Source organism: Brienomyrus brachyistius, unplaced genomic scaffold (genome assembly GCF_023856365.1).
Source record: "Brienomyrus brachyistius isolate T26 unplaced genomic scaffold, BBRACH_0.4 scaffold54, whole genome shotgun sequence".
NCBI lineage: Eukaryota > Metazoa > Chordata > Actinopteri > Osteoglossiformes > Mormyridae > Brienomyrus > Brienomyrus brachyistius.
In genome coordinates, this window is record NW_026042329.1 from 578120 (window position 1) to 594195 (window position 16076).

The window sequence follows — 16076 nt, forward strand, 5'->3', positions numbered from 1 at the left end:
ACAACAACATCGCTGAAATATTTAAATATCCCAGTTAATGAATGTATTTTAGAGCATATTAACTCTCATACCCTTATTCAAACTGGCTCTGTAAGACAATACAGAAAAGTATTTTGGGAATGTATAACTTATGAAAATGCACAAAAAATTGTGAAAATACACAGTAAACTCACAGAACCTGTATTGTACCAAAATCTGCTCATCTGTGCACATTGATCCAGTCCAGACCCATTGCACTTTTCATGGTATTTGTGTTTTGAATTGAAAGTATTCACTGTATTCTTCATACCGAGAAACATGAGGAACATCAGAGGATTGTCTAGTTCCTTTTGAAGTATATGCTGCCTCACATACTGTATTGAAAAATTAAAATTTTTATTTTGATATTTTATTTTATATACCTTTGTTTGTTTATATACCTTTGTTGTTTGTGTGATATATGTATTTATATCTTAACATGTTTCCTTTTCCAGCCTGAACAGCTGTAGACTCACAGAGACATGCTGTGAAGTGTTGGCTTCAGCTCTCAGGTCGAACTCCTCTCAGCTGAGAGAGCTGGACCTGAGTAACAATGATCTGCAGGATTCAGGGGTGAAGCTGCTCTCTACTGGACTGGGGGATTCACACTGTAAACTGGAGATACTGAGGTCAATATTACTGCATATTCCACACTGTAATCAGTAATTACTGAAATATTTATTGGAGTCTCACATTTACTTAAAAGTAATATTCATAGTGATGAGGTGTGTTTAGGGCGGCATGGTGGTGCAGTGGTTAGCACTGTTGCCTCACACCTCTGGGACCCGGGTTCGAGTCTCCGCCTGGGTCACATGTGTGTGGAGTTTGCATGTTCTCCCCATGTCGTCGTGGGGTTTCCTCCCACAGTCCAAAAACATGCTGAGGCTAATTGGACTTGCTAAATTGCCCATAGGTGTGCATGTGAGAGTGAATGGTGTGTGAGTGTGCCCTGCGATGGGCTGGCCCCCCATCTTGGGTTGTTCCCTGCCTCATGCCCATTGCTTCTGGGACAGGCTCCGGACCCCCCGTGACCCAGTAGGATAAGCGGTTTGGAAAATGGATGGATGGATGGATGGATGAGGTGTTTTTAATTATTGTAGAGTTTTTGTCTGTCTCTCTGCAGGCTGTCATTCTGTAGAGTCACAGAAGAAGGCTGTTCTTCCCTGGCTTCAGCTCTGAGGTCAAACCCCTCACACCTGAGAGAGCTGGACCTGAGCTACAATCACCCAGGAGACTCAGGAGTGAAGCTGCTCTCTGCTCTACTGGAGGATCCCAGCTGTGAACTGGAGAAACTGAAGTGAGTACAGAATGTGTCTCTGTCCTGCTATAGACTCGTGTGTGTGGAGAAAATACAACAATTAAATAAATGGATACAGCAGTACTATGTCATTCTGCTTCTGCTATAGTGTGGACCACAGTGGAGAGTGCAGGACCAGACCAGGGATCCAGAAATGTAAGTTTGTTTGCATGTTTTTATTCTTAATATCATTAATACTACATTATGATAACATTCACATAATTATTGTGATTGTGTGTGTGTGTGTGTGTGTTTCAAAAGAGGCTGGTTTTGGTTTAAATATGACTACTTCCTTAAATAAAAATGAAAGTCTGGGAACTTCTGTGGAAATACATAAAATTTTCTTTGTGTTTGTGTGAGAGTGTAACAGGGTATAATACATTCTGGTACAGCTGTGCATCTTTAAAGAAATCCTTCAAATGTGTTCTTTTTGCACATACGATGAGTGTTTTGAGATTTGTTAGTATTGTCCTAAGACAGCACCCGTAATCTCCCCAAACTGGCTGTGACACTGAACGTCTCCTCAGTCTGCACTAGTGATGGGAATTTCGGCTCTTTTTAGTGAGTCGGATCATTTAGCTCAGCTCACCAAGAAGAGTCGGCTCTTCCGGCTCCCAAATGACTCTTCATTTTATTACTTCTGCCTCAGTCAGATTCAGCGCTGTTTTGATGCATGACTGATATGTGTACTAAACCTTATTATTTCCTTAATACTGTATAAATACCATGAAATGTAAAAACATCAAACACTATTACACGTGAATTGAACATTTTATATGTGGAAAATCTGTTTTTGTCTTTGATCTATGAATAACAATCAAATAACATGAATAACAAATAATGAAAAATATAAATTGAAAAATGATTACGTGCAAAACAGCAGCATCCTACAGTTTTAGGGTCTATCCACTATAACAACTATCTATCACCTTTCTAACAGTGTAACATTTTAACGTTTCCTTTGGCGCAGAAAGGCTAAGTGCCTCAGCTTAGACGGGCTGATCCAGCTTCTGGCAGTAGCAGGCACGCTAGCCTGTCTTTTTCCTTCCATCTGAACTGTTGGATGCGCAGTTCCTAAGTGTCTGTGAAGGTTGTTTGTGGATCCTGCTCGAAATGACAGCTTCGTCTTGCAAATTTTGCATTCCGCCTTTGAGTTATCATAGCTATAAAAATGCATCAAAGTGCCACTTCGTTTCCAACTGTCATTCATCTTGCCTACTATTCGCGCACCACACTCCCTCTCTCTCTCCTCCTCTCCCTCCCTCATGCTGTACCTGTACACCGTCAGCACGCGCACCCCCGTCCCTCCCTCGGTTTAACCTGATGGTATGAACCTTGTCTGACTCGTCACGTGATCGGTCGCGCGGCTCGTGCGCCATTAACACAAACTTCATTCGCAGTCAGAGCAGCGTGGAGCACTGAGTAGTGATGGGAAGTTCGACTTAATTAAGTTATTCGTTTCTTTCCAACTGTCCGTTGCAATGAATCGATTCTAAAATCGATTATATGATTCGCTTCGATGTCTCAAGGTTATGTTATTTGACTGAAAGATGGCGCTGGTGTCCAACAAAAATTGTTCAGGTTGACTATTAACAATAAAAAAACAATATATAAAAAGCAGAAAGGGTGTTGATGCTGAATAAACACGCGTGTATATATAGATCTTATTTTCTTTACTTAGGCCAAATTCATGTGCATGACTATCAAGGACTACATCACAGTTAACAACAACTGCAATATTACCAATACAATCACACATACACATACACATACATTTATGAGCATGAGTAAACTTGCATACATTGTTATGTAAACGTCAAAATTTATAAATATCTTTGTTCTTTATGAAAGACATATAGTTTTATTATACAGAAATGAAATCATTTGCTGTTTTTATATTTTATGTATCGTACAGAATAATAGAGCGCAGGCTAAAGTGCAGTTGGGTCCCCAGCGAGTCTCTCAGCGCGGCGTGTCTCACAGCGCAGGGGGCAGCCGGAGCGCCGCAGACTCGGGCGGCTACATGAGTATATTGGGAATAAAATGTGTGTATTGGAGCGAGTTCTGTGTTAGTGAGTGTGTGAGGTGTGACAGTGATAATGATGGAGATGTTGGGCTTCGTCATGGGATTAATCGCTCTTCCTCTTGCCTACAGACTCCTGCCAGCTGACGCTGGACCCCAACACAGCAAACAGATTCCTGTCTCTGTTAGAGGGGAACAGGAAGGCGACATTGGAGGCAAAGCAGCCATATCCTGATCATCCAGAGAGATTTGACTGCTGGTACCAGGTTCTGTGCAGAGAGAGTGTGACTGGTCGCTGTTACTGGGAGGCTGAGTGGAGTGGAAATGTAGCCCGGATAGGAGTGACTTATAAAGGAATCAGGAGGAAAGGACGCAGTGCTGATTGTGGACTTGGAGTCAATGACAAGTCATGGATTCTGCGCTGCTCTCCTTGCCGTTACTCTGTCCAGTATAATAATAAATTGACTGACATACCCATAGAGCCCTCAGACTCCCGCAGAGTAGGAGTGTATCTGGACCAGGCGGCTGGTACTCTGTCCTTCTACAGAGTCTCCTCTGATGGACTGACCCTCCTGTACAGCTTCACCTCCTCATTCACTGAACCCCTCTATCCAGGGTTTTATGTTTATACAGACTCCTCCGTGTCGCTATGCATGCTGGGATAGCTCACTGTGTGCTGGAGGAATCATTTTTACCGTATCAGAGTGTCACATGTCGCTGCTTCTCCATGGCAAAAGGTAAAATCTCTGCTTTTTAACCAGTATAACCAGGGAGATACATAACTGGTACACATGTATTCACCTTTTAAAGCGATATGTGCGGCAATCAATTAATGTAACAGAGCAAATATGTATATATTTAATGCTCATAAATTTGCGCTGATATGAGGAAACTACAATGCATTTTAACCTCTACACCGCAAATGAAATATGAATTAGCATATAAAGATTAAATGCACGAGAATTTCTTGTTATATCGGCGCAAATGCACATAAAATAGGTACATAATCACGTTGTTATAACAACCGATTGCCGCACGTATCAATTTTAAAAGTGAAAACGTACTTCCAATTATGTCAATGCCTTAGTATAATCCTTTCTCTCTGTCGGAAGTGTGACTATTGTGATGTCGGGTGGACTGAGGCATCGCAGGAGCAGAGAAAGAGACATGGAGACTCGCTCATCTAAAATGCTTTTTACTGGTAGTCCTAAAAAGGATTATATCAGGCACCCAACGAACTCCGAACCACAGATGCACTGGGAAAGACAAGGTTGTCAGACATTGAACTGTAAGATGCACACATGGTGGGAGATTTCCGTAAGCTAAACGCACACGTGGATCGGACAGGGTACACACAAGACACGGGCAAACATACGCGCGACAATAAGGAAATGTGACCATTAACATGAACAACAACACAACAAGGGCTAATTGCAACTGCACATGGGGCATGCTGGGACATGCGCCCCGCCAGTGTTACAATATGTTAGGCAAAAATAAATGACTGGGTTTGGCCAGCTGAACAAACATGTAAAATAACTGTCATTTTTTCTGATTAAAATGTAATGAAATGTAATCTTGATGATTAGGGGGGCTATTCCCTCCCCTTATATGTACATTTTGTATATTTCTGTCTATATTTTGTATTTGCTACATGTATACTGGCAATTAAAGCTTCCTGTTCTGCCCAGTTAATGTCCTGGTGCAGTGCTGCTCAAAGCATAAATCTATCCATCCATCCATTTTCCAAACCGCTCATCCTACTGGGTCGCCAGGGGTCCGGACCCTATCCCGGAAGCAACTGGCACGAGGCAGGGAACAACCCAGGATGGGGGGGGCCAGCCCATCGCAGGGCACACTCATACACCATTCATGCACACATTCACACCTACAGGCAATTTAGCAACTCCAATTAACCTCAGCATGTTTTTGGACTGTGGGGGGAAACCGGAGTACCCGGAGGAAACCCCACGATGACATGGAGAGAACAAGCAAACTCCGCACACATGTCACCCAGGCGGAGACTCAAACCCGGGTCCCAGAGGCGTAAGGCAACAGTGCTAACCACTGCACCACCATGCCACCCTAAAGCCTAAGTCATATAATGCAAATAAATGAATACAGTTTAGCGAACAGCCTCTCAAGAGGCAACATGGTGATGCAGTGGTTAGCGCTGCTGCCTCACAGCAAGAAGGTCCTGGATTCGGTCCCGGGTCCTTTCTGTGTGGAGTTCTCATGCTCTCCCTGTGTTCACATGGGTTTCTACCGGGGCTCCGGTTTCCTCCCACAGTACAAAAGCGAGCAGGATAGGCTGATTGTCTAGTCTAACTTGGCCATGTGGCTGTGTGTGTGTGCACCCTGCAGTGTGTTGGTGACTGCCTAGAGTTGGTTCTCACCTGTGCCCGTTGTTCCTGGGATAGGCTCCGCAACCCCAGTTGGGATTAAACTGTTAAGGTGATGGATGGATGGATTTAGGAACAGCAAGAATGGACACTGAAGTTGATTTGTTATTCTGACCAATGTGTTCTTAAGACCAATGTGGACAGCATTCTGATTTCACTACATGCCTGATCATCAATGATGCAGTACATGTGATTCCAAAACACCAAAAAAGCATAAAATCTCTTTTTAGGAATCCCGATTTACTTTATATTTTAGTTTAAATTTCTTCCTTTTAATCCACACAAAATTTAGGAATGAGACTGTCAGCTGAAATGTGACCCACAAAACACTCACAGTGGCACTGCAGTAATACAGATATACCCCTGAACACAGAGGAAAGGTGGATTCTTACTCTGACCTCCCTCTCCTTCCATTGGTGACGAGCTCCACATTCTGTGCTGCTGCCTCTGCTGGTGGCTTGTTTGGTACAAACAGTGACACACATGCAAAGTATCACAAGCACAGAAATGTTCCCGCTTCCTCTGTTCCTTCACATATCACAAAATGTTACTAAGAAGAACAAAGAAATCCTTCAAAAGCTATTTATGATGACAACTTGCAGGAATGGCTTTTAAATATATGTTATTTTATCTTAAATATGGGGCCTACAGGTGTTTTGTACAGTGCATGATAACGCCGCAGACGTGAACCTGGCGTTGGAGCTGTGCAAGCAGTACCCAGAAGACATAGAGTGTACTGGGCACATTCTACAGCTGGCAATAAAGACAGGTTTAATCCTACCAGAAATCACCAAGGCCATCGATGCAGCAAGAAGCGTGGTTGGTCATTTTCGCCACTCGTCTGTGGCGACTTGCGTTCTGAAGGAAAAGCAGTTCCAGTTGCGCATAAACCCAAGAAACTACAAAATGACTGTGCAGTCCAGTGGAATTCCACTTTCGATATGCTGGAGTGGCTACATGAGCAGATCCCCATGCAGTCTGTCCTGGCGGATGAAACACTCACGAAGCTGAGTATAAAAACGTCACTTGAGATACGCGCGTCACACTGGGAGCTGATAGAACAGCTGATTGCTGTGTTATCTTCCCCGGCAAAAGCTATAAAAGTGATGTGTAGCGAGTTGCATGTGGATCTGTCTTTCATGTACCCAGTGATTTGCAACGTGATCAACACCACCCTCTGTATCCAAGAATCAGACATGGGTGTGATCCGCTCCTTCAAGAAGGTGGTGCGACAACAGCTGGTCACATGCTTCAATCTAGAGTCTGATGGCCTCCAGAGTCAATCCCCGTAGTCACTTGTCTGTTAGATCCCCGCTTCAGACATCTCTAGATCCTTAAAGAAAGCATAAGAGATCATGACCATTACCACCTGCATCAGCTGCTGCAGGATGAGACCAGATCCCGACCCCAGAAGCCTGCTACAGCTACTGCTATAGGTAATGTTAGGTCAAGGCCAGACCAGACTATTAATTCATTTGTCATTCATTTGAAAATATTGTTGTTTTGTCATGAGAGCTTACAGTATTTCGTTAGGTTACAGCTTGAGTTGATATTGAAATCATATTTGAAAGAACTTGCCTGTAATTTGGCTGTGTGAAACTAAGCGTTATTAATTTTCCATGCAGTTGAAAATGTTGAGGATGATGTCCAAGCTGCTGACGATGAAGTGGAGGCGGTGATGAAGAAATTCAGACTGGAAAGTGACTCTGAGCAGCTTTTTGGACCCCAGTTTGAGAGCGAGCGCAAAGAGGCTCACTCCACTTCAGCTGCCGAACTCCGTGCGTATTGCAGAACACCTCAAATTCCCACGATGGAGAATTCACTGCAGTGGTGGGCTCGCAACCAGAACGATGTTCCTCGTTTAGCTAAACTGGCTTATCGCTACCTGGCTGTTCCAGCCACCAGCACCCTCAGCGAAAGGGTGTTCTCTCTGGCCGGGAATACCGCCACCCGACAGCACTCAAGTCTTCACCCAGCACATGGGGATACGCTCATCTTTCTACATGAAAACCTGGAACGCAAGACCAAGACTGTGAAAGCGGAATACGAGGGCGACTCGGAATAAAATTACTTCGCCGTGAAATATGAAGATTACAGCAAGGAAGATCACCTGATTAATTTACCTGCTGGGGAGTTTCGAATTTTATTTAATTTTTATTGCAAGCTGAAGTTGTTTTTTTAGCGTGTTTTGTGAAGGCTTGAATTTTCGGTTATTTTGGTCTAAACTAAACGAGATACATAACGATGATTGATATTTCTTTAATGAACATTCAGAAATCGTTTGCTAACCCTGCACACTGGAAGCTCCCAGCCCAGACCTGCACACATCTACGTGTCTAAAGTTCACGGGGAGAGAAGCCTGGACGGCTGTTCATACTGACTTGCTCTATGGCAGACAGCAGAGGGCGCTGTGCTGCCATTTATTCCTGTTTGTTAAATAACATGATGGCTTGTTATAAGTTTTCCAAAGACACTGAGTTGATTCATTTTCGTTTTGGTCACAGTTCTCTTTCGTGAAAGTGGGAGGATCTTGCTGCTTCTCAGGCTGCAGTAGGTGTGGTTTTGGACTGAGGCCAGACTGAGAAGAGCAGACTGAGCAAACAGTGGAGTTAGAGTTTATAACTAAAATAGTACATTATACAAACTATACACACAACAGACATTTATTTAGCGTTAATGAGTATAAAAGTTACTGAAAATTTTTAATACTAATGGTTAGTACAAGAATTAAGGATGCTTTGTAGTGCATTATGAAGCTATTTTTAGCGCATTATAGACGAGATCTTCATAGAGCATTCATGATGCATAATAAACCTGGCTACAATTTGTTATGCCTTTTTATAAATAGTGATGGCTGTGCTTATAGTACTTTATGAATGCATTATAATGCATTATGAAGGTATCTATAATGCAGTATAATGACTACTTTAAGTAAAGTCTTACCAAGTTTTCTATACATTCTCTGCATATCTAACTCCAAAGATAAAATAGATCCCCAGCAGGGCACCGACTCCCACTGAGATGTCATCAGGCTTCACAATGGTAACTCCATCCATACAAAGAGAAAGTTCACATTCGGCACTGAAGGGGTTCCCACGCACCCGCAGCACAGGTGTAGGAGCCTTCATCACCTTTGTGAAGCTCACAACAAATACAGTGTCTGACATTAATATATGACATTTACAATGTGGTGTCCAATCACTCTCCATTATATTTATTGTCTGCAATAGCAGAATAATGCTGATTCTGTTGCATCTAAACAATGACATTATTTTGATATTATTTTGCAGTTAAAGGTTCAGTCAGTAACTTTTATAAAAGTAACTTTGTCACATTTGCTGAATCTGTCACTGTGTCCTGACAGGAGGACAGGAAAAGGTTCCTCTGGCTCCTCTTAAGGTTCCTCATGCTATTTGCCAGAATCCACTGCGTCAGGAACTTCCTGCTGAAGAACAACTACACTGACACTTCAGTGCATAAGGGGGGGGAGGGGGGGGGGGGGGACTCCAGGGATGCCAGGCTGCCTCAAACACACAGGTATAGTCACCCGGTTTATCAGGGAGGCACACAAGGGGAAAGGAGATTTACTAGTGCTGTGGTTGGACCTGGCTAATGCATACGAGTCTGTAGCACACAAGTTGGTAGAGTCTGCACTGAACTGGCACCATGTTACCAGTAAGATCTTGGATTATTATAACAGCTTCAGATTGACAGTCACTTCTGGCTTAGTGACATCAAGTTGGCACCAACAGGAGAACAGGCATTATCATGGGGTGCCCTGTATCAGTCATCCTCTTTGTCCTGGACATGAACATGGTAGCAAAAGCTGCAGAGGTGGAGTGCAGAGGCCCATCAACCAAGTCCAGCGTGCGACAGCCCCCCATCAGGACCGATATGGATGACATCACAGTCACCACATCCTCTGTACCAGGGAGCAGATGGAAACTCCACGGGCTGGAGAGACTCATTGAGTGGGCAAGGATGAGCTTTAAACCTGCTAAATCAAGCTCACTTGTTTTGAAGAGAGGCAGAGTTTCAGACAAGTTCCATTTTTCCTCAGATGGCACCAAGATTTCATCTATCAAGGAGAAGCCAGTCAAACATTCTGACCACAGCCTCAGAGATGTGGCAGCCATCCGGACATCCATCAAGGAGCTGGAGACCTGGCTCAGCAAAGTGGATGAGTTTAGTCTGCCTGGGAAATGCAAGTCCTGTGTATATCAGTATGTCTAATACAGTCCTCTGGCCTTTGTTGGTGTATGATGTGCCCATTACATCAGTGGAGACAATGGAGAGGAGAATCAGTGGATACCTCCACATGTGTGTCGGCTTACCATACAGTCTGAGCAGTACAGCTCTGTATATGTAGTAGGTCGAAATGGGGTGCAGGTCCCTTTAAGGATGAGCCGCTGCATTTGCGCTACACCTGAGGCAAATTTAGTCACGATACTCAGTGATTGGTCTGGGGGCGATTTTATAACGTCGGCTGGGAAGTTGAGGTGAGTGGCAAGATTAAGGGCCGTGTGTTTGCACCTTCTCCCTCTGGATTTGGTTCCTGCTGGTTTCGTTTTGGTGGTGTGGTCTAGCTGGTGAGCACGGAGTGCCGCTCCGTTGTAGGGCGCCGCTGTTTAAGTTGCGTTAGAAGTACCTCGAGACTGTCCGGAACTGGAACGTTCTCGTGGTGAACAGCGAGGGCTGTGTGGCCTCATTGGGATTTTCTGGTATGTGGCTCTTTAATCAATGTGATGTTTGTATTAACTGGGTCCTAGTTGATGTCAGTATTGCATATTTTACTAGGCTATATGCTGATCTAGTTTGATCATTCCCCATATGAGCAGTGGAATTATTTCTTCCGGACTGCGGTCGGTGGCTACCTTAATTCCTCCTTTATTGGTAGCTAATTTTTTATAGCGTTTATGTGTCTCTTGCACTTTATATTTTTCTGCAGGTTACAGGCTGCCTGTGATTGATTGGATCAGCTTCCAGGGCGCCAGCTGATGCTGTGCTGCTGTTTTGTTTCACGTATTCTGACGTATTCTCGTTGTTTCCATGTGCACCGGCTCGGTGTGTGCGGCCAGGTTATCAGAGCGGAATCAGTTTTGTGTGTTTTTGTGTTTGTTTGAATTATTGGTTTGTTTTATTTTTCTTTCATGGTTATTGTATTTTTCTTTTGTAACTCGCACCGGTGGCTAGTTTGCCGCCATGCCTGTAACTTTAACGTCTGTTGTGTATCACTGGAGTGCTTTGTGGTGTTTTATGGTGTGTGTGTGTGTGTAGTGGGATGTTGCTGTGCCTGGTGTGATTATTATATTGCTGGATCTGTGTGACTTGTCTGCGCTGAATTACAAGTTGGGGTCTAGATGGTATAGGGGACCCCTTCTGTTACACACCACTCTGGTTAATTATCTCAGGGAGGTGCCTCACCCCCTTAAGAGTGGGAACAGAGGGTGGGTTTGTGTTGACCTTGACAATTGAAGGAGCTGTCTAGTTAGCGTCTTGGTCCCCTGTCCTTGTTATCCTTGTGGGTGCGGTGTAACAAAATGTTTTATAGAATCCTGTCTCTGCTTTGTTGCAGTAACGAACCTGTGAGCTCTATCTGTAGAAGGTCTGTAGATAGTGCACTTAATTCCTAGGTGGTGTAGTCGACAAATTTCAAGCCTTACCTTCGTGGCCCCACATATAGGAAAAATAACATTGTACAGCTTCTTTTCAACAGTGTCACGGAAGAGTTTAAGGCTTCCTGTACTAGACAAGCATTGCTATGCAGAGACTCCAAGGACCCCGAACTCTCAGCAGCAGGCATTGAGATCCAGACCGGCAGGAAATGTAGTGCAGTTAGGGAGCGGGAGATGGCAGAAGTGAGGCTGAGGCACAAGGCTGTGGTGGGAGCAGTGGCAAAGGGAAGATCAGGATTGGGCAGCTCTCCAATGCCTCAGTACAACAAGGTCCAGGGCAAGGAGAGGCGACTGCTTGTGCAGGAAGAGGTGAGGGCAGTAATGGATGAGGGAAGAACCAGCAGGATTGCAGGCATGAGGCAGCAGGAAGCTTGGATGAGATGAGAGAAGGCAATGGAATGAAGGCTCACTTGGACGGACTGAGCAGAGCCCCAGCGCACAAAATTCCTAATCCAAGCTGTATATGATCTTACTGAGTCCTGCAAACCTCCAGCTTCCAGCTGTGGGTCAGGCTGATGCACCTTCCTGCCCATTCTGCTCTGGGAGAGGGACACTCGAGGCACAAGCCACACAGCCCCCCTCCCCTGCACCTGCTCTCACACAGTTTTAGAAGTTCCTTTTGATATGTGGACTCTCAGGGCTAGAACTACTGAGCTTTTTATTTTCTGGTGAAAAATGCCTGGAACTACTTGGCCTATGCAGATTTTCACAGAGCCATGAGCTCCATTGTCCTCCTGCTTTTGTTGTGCCAACACACTAATTACCTGTGAACCCTGGCACATTTGTATTGATTTACTCAGACTCCTAACTGAAATCCATGGCAGCCCAGACCGATATGTGTGACATGGAAACCTTCACAAAAGCCTGCCATATCTATACCAAATATCCCACACACTGACTGACCTACAAATATGAAAGACACACATTCACAAAATACAAAGAAACATGAGTTGGAGCTCCTGATGGAGCGATTTCTGGACGACGGGAGAAATGTCACATCGGACATTGAACTATGTAGTCAGCTATAAACTCCTTGGTCTTCACGTTGCTGTTTGTTCAGTGATGTTCTTTAGCAAAGTCCAAGGCATTCATGAAATAGGTGTATTTATACTGAGTTTGCATGATGCTTAATTGTACACAGGTGAACTCTATTCAACTAATTATGTGTTTTCTGAAGGCAAATGATTGCACAAGACTTTAATTATGGTTTTCATGACAAAGGGGGTGAATACATATGCACTGAGCTGTTTTTAGGTTTTTTTTTATTTCTAAAAAGATTTGAACACTTTGTGGACCCTCCAGCCCCCGAACAGTACAAAACTAGGGACAATGTTGTGTTGGTCCTATACATAAAATCCCAATAAAGTCTATTTTTATCCGAGGCTGTAGGGAACTTCTTAAGGAGGGTGAATACTTATGCAAGACACTGTAATAACACCATGCCCTGCACTTGGGCCTGTCGGCCACCAGGGGGCGTAAGAGGATGAGAGAAATGTGTGTGTTTGGAATGGAAGTGGAAGTTTGGAGTGGGAGTCCTTAACACTGCCTCAGAGAGTCAGACGGCGAAGTGGCCGAAATGTCACTTATCCAAAGTGACATCTTTTTATTTAGAAAGCAGGGTGAGACAGTCCCTTGGAACCTTGTCCCAACCTGGCATGCACTAGCGCCCCCTACATACCCAGCTGTCCATGCACCTATGCCAAAACCCACATAGTTTTTAAATTAACATGAAAGTGTCTCCCTCTGCAGAATACTATTGTTTTCACTTAAATATTTACAATATTCTGGTTCTTTCAAAGCTTCTACAAAAAGGAAACACATAAACACCTAGATATTACATTCATGATCTTCTGGATCATATTTAATCACATTTCCGGAACAGGAAACAGACAGACACATAGTTGTAATGTGGGTCTGTTTCTATTGTACAAAAGATTACATGATTATATCCTGAAATTTTTATATAATTTTACCCTCTTATAAGCAGAATAGCCCCGTGTGACTGATGCCCGAATTCAATACTGGATGCCCAGTGTCACCCGAGACGATAGACCAGGCCTTACTGTCCAATCAGCTGCTTCTTCATCTGAATCTTTACCTGCCATTTTACAAATATGAGAACAAATACACAGGAATGTCTTAGATCCCATAATGTTCACCTTTAAAGCCCAGAGACATACAGAGTCGAGAGTGAAGCTCGGGGTCAGAACATTCAGCTGTACATCCAGCACCTCTGGGGCACTTTTCGGGGGGATTAATTGACCTGCTCAAGGGCCCAGTGGAGTCACAGAAGATGTTTTCAGAGTGTATCTCTGACAGGATGAACTCCACACAATCATCTAAAAACATTTCCAGTGAAGTATTATGTGATACATTATAAATCCATCTGTCCTTTTTCCATATACACTTACCCAGTACTGGGTCATGTTGAGCCTGCAGTCTATCCCAGGAGGTAGAGGGCAGAGGGACAACCTGGACGGGATGCCAGTCCATCACAGGGCACGAGGCAGGGGGACACCCTGGACGGGATGCCAGTCCATCACAGGGCACGAGGCAGGGGGACACCCTGGACAGAATGCCAGTCCATTACAGGACACACAAACACCCACATACGGACTAAAGGATCTGACATTAAGTCATGAAGTTATGTTAAATGACCACACTGCCAATATGCAGAGAATTCACTCTCCGAATGCTTGCTGGGACGTCCGGCCACCTCTGCTGTTTAGGTTCCTCTATGAGAAAATCCTCAGCTGATGGTTTAACCTTGACAAGATTATTCAGTACCTTTGTTGACATGAGTAAGTCAAAAACTGACATTTTACTGGTTTATGTGGCATCACTGAGCTTGTATGAAATGTACTAGACATAACTGACACTGTCAGCTGAGAGCTGACTTTCACAGCACCTGTGTCTGTCACGCCCGCATTGGACCAACCACACCTGTGCCAAGCCGCACCGGCACAGTCCCGCCTACATGATCATCATCCCCGGGATTCTAATCCGCTGCAGTTCATTTCCCATGATTGGCACTTAGTCTTCACATACAGCCCGGTCACTCCACTAGCCCACTGTGAAGTACTGAGGTACTGAGTATCTGCTCTGTACCCAGAGTGTCTTATCATACCCATTGCTGTTCTGTGTGTGACCCATGTTTTCTGTTCCTTGGACCTGCAATTCTTGCCGGTTTGATTCTCAGGATTTGGTCGCCTCACTGACTGCCTCCCTGTTAATGACCTTTTATACCTGCGTTTAGTCTCCTGGATCCTGTTCTGCTTGTATCGGTTTCATTATACCCATCTCTGCACTTCGATCCTCTCTCTGTAATCATTACAGCGTCATTTTAATTTTTAAACCGTTTAACGTCTTGTGATATCTTGGTCCAAGGTCCACAGATCACTGATCCAGAGGGAGATACACTTATCACATGTTGAGTATAAACCCCCATCAATGTTTGATAACCACCTTATACAGTTCAAGGAGCCGATTCCAGGAAGCACAGGGCACTGGATTATATTTACTGATATAACTGCAATATGGAGAATGATAGTCAGAGTAAGAAAACACCACATGCTGCCATATTTTATTTATTGATTTGTTTTTCAAATTCTCACTCAGTAAAATACATTAATGATGTAACAACTCCAGGATGATCCCCATTAATGCAATTATTGTTAATTATTCTGTCATGACAAAAGCAAGACAGCTGATTAATTTATACTGCTTTGGTATCTAATAAGCATTAATCAGCTGACCGGAGGAATAATTTTGAACAATATGCTAACTAAACCCATTATTATTATTTAAAGCAACAAACATAGAGGGAGAGTCAGCTTGGGATCTCGCAGAGCTTGTTTTTATTTTGACCTGTTAATGGCCAAAAGGCATAATTTATGAGAAATCTGCAAAGCTGTGTTTTTAATTGTATTTATTTTTATATCCATTATTTCCACTTTTCACATAAAATGAGTAACTGCAGGGGTAGCAGTACAAACACCAGGACTTGTCATTGTATCCAAGCCAGCTGTCATCACCCCCTCCTTTCCTGCTGATCCCTTTATATGTGACGGCTATACTGGCCAAACCCCCGCTCCACTCAACCTCCCAGTAGCAGCACCCATTCAGACCCTCTGTACACAGCACTTGGGGGGGTCTCTCCTGGGGCCTCATGTATAATGATGTGCATAGAATTCACACTAAAACCTGGCGTACGGACAAAACTAGGAATGTGCGTATGCAAGAAAAAATCCAGATGCACAAAACCTACGCGCATTCCCTTTATAGATCCCAATGAGCGTGAAATTTTACGTACATGAACGAGACCACAGCCAGCCCCCCAACCCACCCATTATTATGTATATTTGCATATGTAAATCTGTGTAAATACCTGCTTTGTTCTACGTTTTTCTTAAACAACAATGGACAGAAGCTGTGCTGCAAAAATGCAAAAGTCAATGCTGTAAGAGATGTTGCCAATGAATTAAAACATCAAAATGATACGCTGTGTGACTAACTTAAGTTGTAACGCTCTTCCATTTGGCGGAAAATTTGGTGGCTCAGGTTCATCTTGCCAAAGCTCTTCAGATACTTGCAAGCCACAATTTTATGGCAGATTATGCAGCACGCTACATGCGTGTACATTGCGACACTTTTTGCGGACT

At 43.9% G+C, this 16076-nt stretch overlaps 1 protein-coding gene across 1 annotated transcript in view; it reads left to right on the top strand.

The window, feature by feature from the left end:
* The window catches only part of LOC125724024 (NACHT, LRR and PYD domains-containing protein 12-like), a 593671-nt gene that overhangs the window by 554282 nt on the left and 23313 nt on the right, over positions 1 to 16076 (top strand). Inside the window, exon 23 of the mRNA XM_049000874.1 lies at positions 474 to 530. Within this exon, the coding sequence (XP_048856831.1) occupies positions 474 to 530 (57 nt within the window). The remainder of the gene's footprint in view (positions 1 to 473; positions 531 to 16076) is intronic.